The 1,405-nt window shown below is 48.0% G+C and overlaps 1 protein-coding gene across 1 annotated transcript; it reads right to left on the minus strand.

Annotated features, from left to right (window-relative positions):
* Positions 1–451: 451 nt before the first annotated feature.
* LOC142476722 (histone H3-like) lies at positions 452–1,088 on the minus strand. The gene has a single exon (XM_075581885.1). The coding sequence runs from the start codon at positions 895–897 to the stop codon at positions 487–489; it is 411 nt and encodes a 136-aa protein (XP_075438000.1). The 5' UTR covers positions 898–1,088; the 3' UTR covers positions 452–486.
* Positions 1,089–1,405: the final 317 nt, after the last annotated feature.

Genomic DNA, 1,405 nt, shown 5'->3' on the forward strand with positions numbered 1-1,405 from the left:
TTATTACCAACCCCTGGTTTCTGTCACAATATTCACATACACGGTTTATATAAAATTAAAAAAAGTGTAGTTTACATCAGAAAAACGTATTTATCACCATGTTATTAAAAAAATTGTTTACATCACATTGAAAGCATCAAGCACATGCTATTCCATAAGACTTCAGTTTGATCACCAGTGGCACATGGGAGGGGGGACATGTACAGGTTTGTCTTTACGTGCACCCATATACAGCATGAAATGGTGACTATGCATGCAAGTCTATATATCACATGACAAAGAATACACAAATATTGAAGGTGCGTTTATCTATATTGTCACACATCAAGTACATATGTTGGTACAAGGATAACACACTTCTTTAATTCTCTATATAGAGATCAGTATCCGTGTGTTAATATTGATCAGGCAATTTCATTGAAAATGTGGTTGCTCTTAAAAGAGCCTTTGTTTTTCGGGTGTAAACGAAGTCAGGGTGCAGCCGGCCTAAGCTCTCTCCCCTCTGATCCTGCGGGCCAGCTGGATGTCCTTGGGCATGATGGTGACCCTCTTGGCGTGGATAGCGCACAGGTTGGTGTCCTCGAAGAGCCCCACCAGATAAGCCTCGCTGGCCTCCTGCAGAGCCATGACAGCCAAGCTCTGGAAGCGCAGGTCAGTCTTGAAGTCCTGGGCGATCTCCCGGACCAGGCGCTGGAAGGGCAGCTTGCGGATGAGCAGCTCGGTGGACTTCTGGTAGCGGCGGATCTCCCTGAGAGCCACAGTACCGGGCCGGTAGCGGTGAGGCTTCTTCACTCCGCCGGTGGCCGGAGCGCTCTTTCTGGCAGCCTTGGTCGCTAGCTGCTTACGGGGAGCCTTCCCTCCGGTGGATTTCCGGGCGGTCTGCTTGGTCCGGGCCATCCTGTGCTGCTGTGTCAGTGCGCGTCTCTGGTCAGGAACTAATAAAGAAAAATCACTGACCGTTCTGTTCTGACTGACAGATTAAATCTGTCAGTGGTGATATTGGATACCGAGGCTTGGGCCTCATTACTCCAAGTTCTCTTGTTGAGTGTATTGTCGCACTCTTTAGGAAGCTTCTTGATCTGTGTTACTTGCCACAGTTGAGTTGGTTTCACAGGTTCAGCGCTGTGATGGGTCGTGGGTAGCGGTCAAATGGGTTTGCAGAGATCGCAGCAAGCTTCTTGATCAGCGGGTTTGAGTTCTGGTCCAGTTCCTTGTAGAATTTCTTGTTGAGCTTCTTTAGATGTTCATCTAACATCTCGATACCCAGTTCCCTATGAAGGTCTGCTATTCTTGTAGGAAGTGGAGCGTTGGACGCAATCCGTAGTGCCTTGTTCTGTAATTTTTGGAGAGATGATCTTTGATGTTGGTGGCAACCACTCCACACCGGGGAGGCGTATGTCATTGT

This window comes from Ascaphus truei, unplaced genomic scaffold (assembly GCF_040206685.1).
Source record: "Ascaphus truei isolate aAscTru1 unplaced genomic scaffold, aAscTru1.hap1 HAP1_SCAFFOLD_1656, whole genome shotgun sequence".
Classification (NCBI taxonomy): domain Eukaryota; kingdom Metazoa; phylum Chordata; class Amphibia; order Anura; family Ascaphidae; genus Ascaphus; species Ascaphus truei.

Excerpts from the sequence above, each read along its gene's own strand:
- LOC142476722 (XM_075581885.1), bottom strand. The coding sequence starts at position 897 with ATGGCCCGGACCAAGCAGACCGCCCGGAAATCCACCGGAGGGAAGGCT.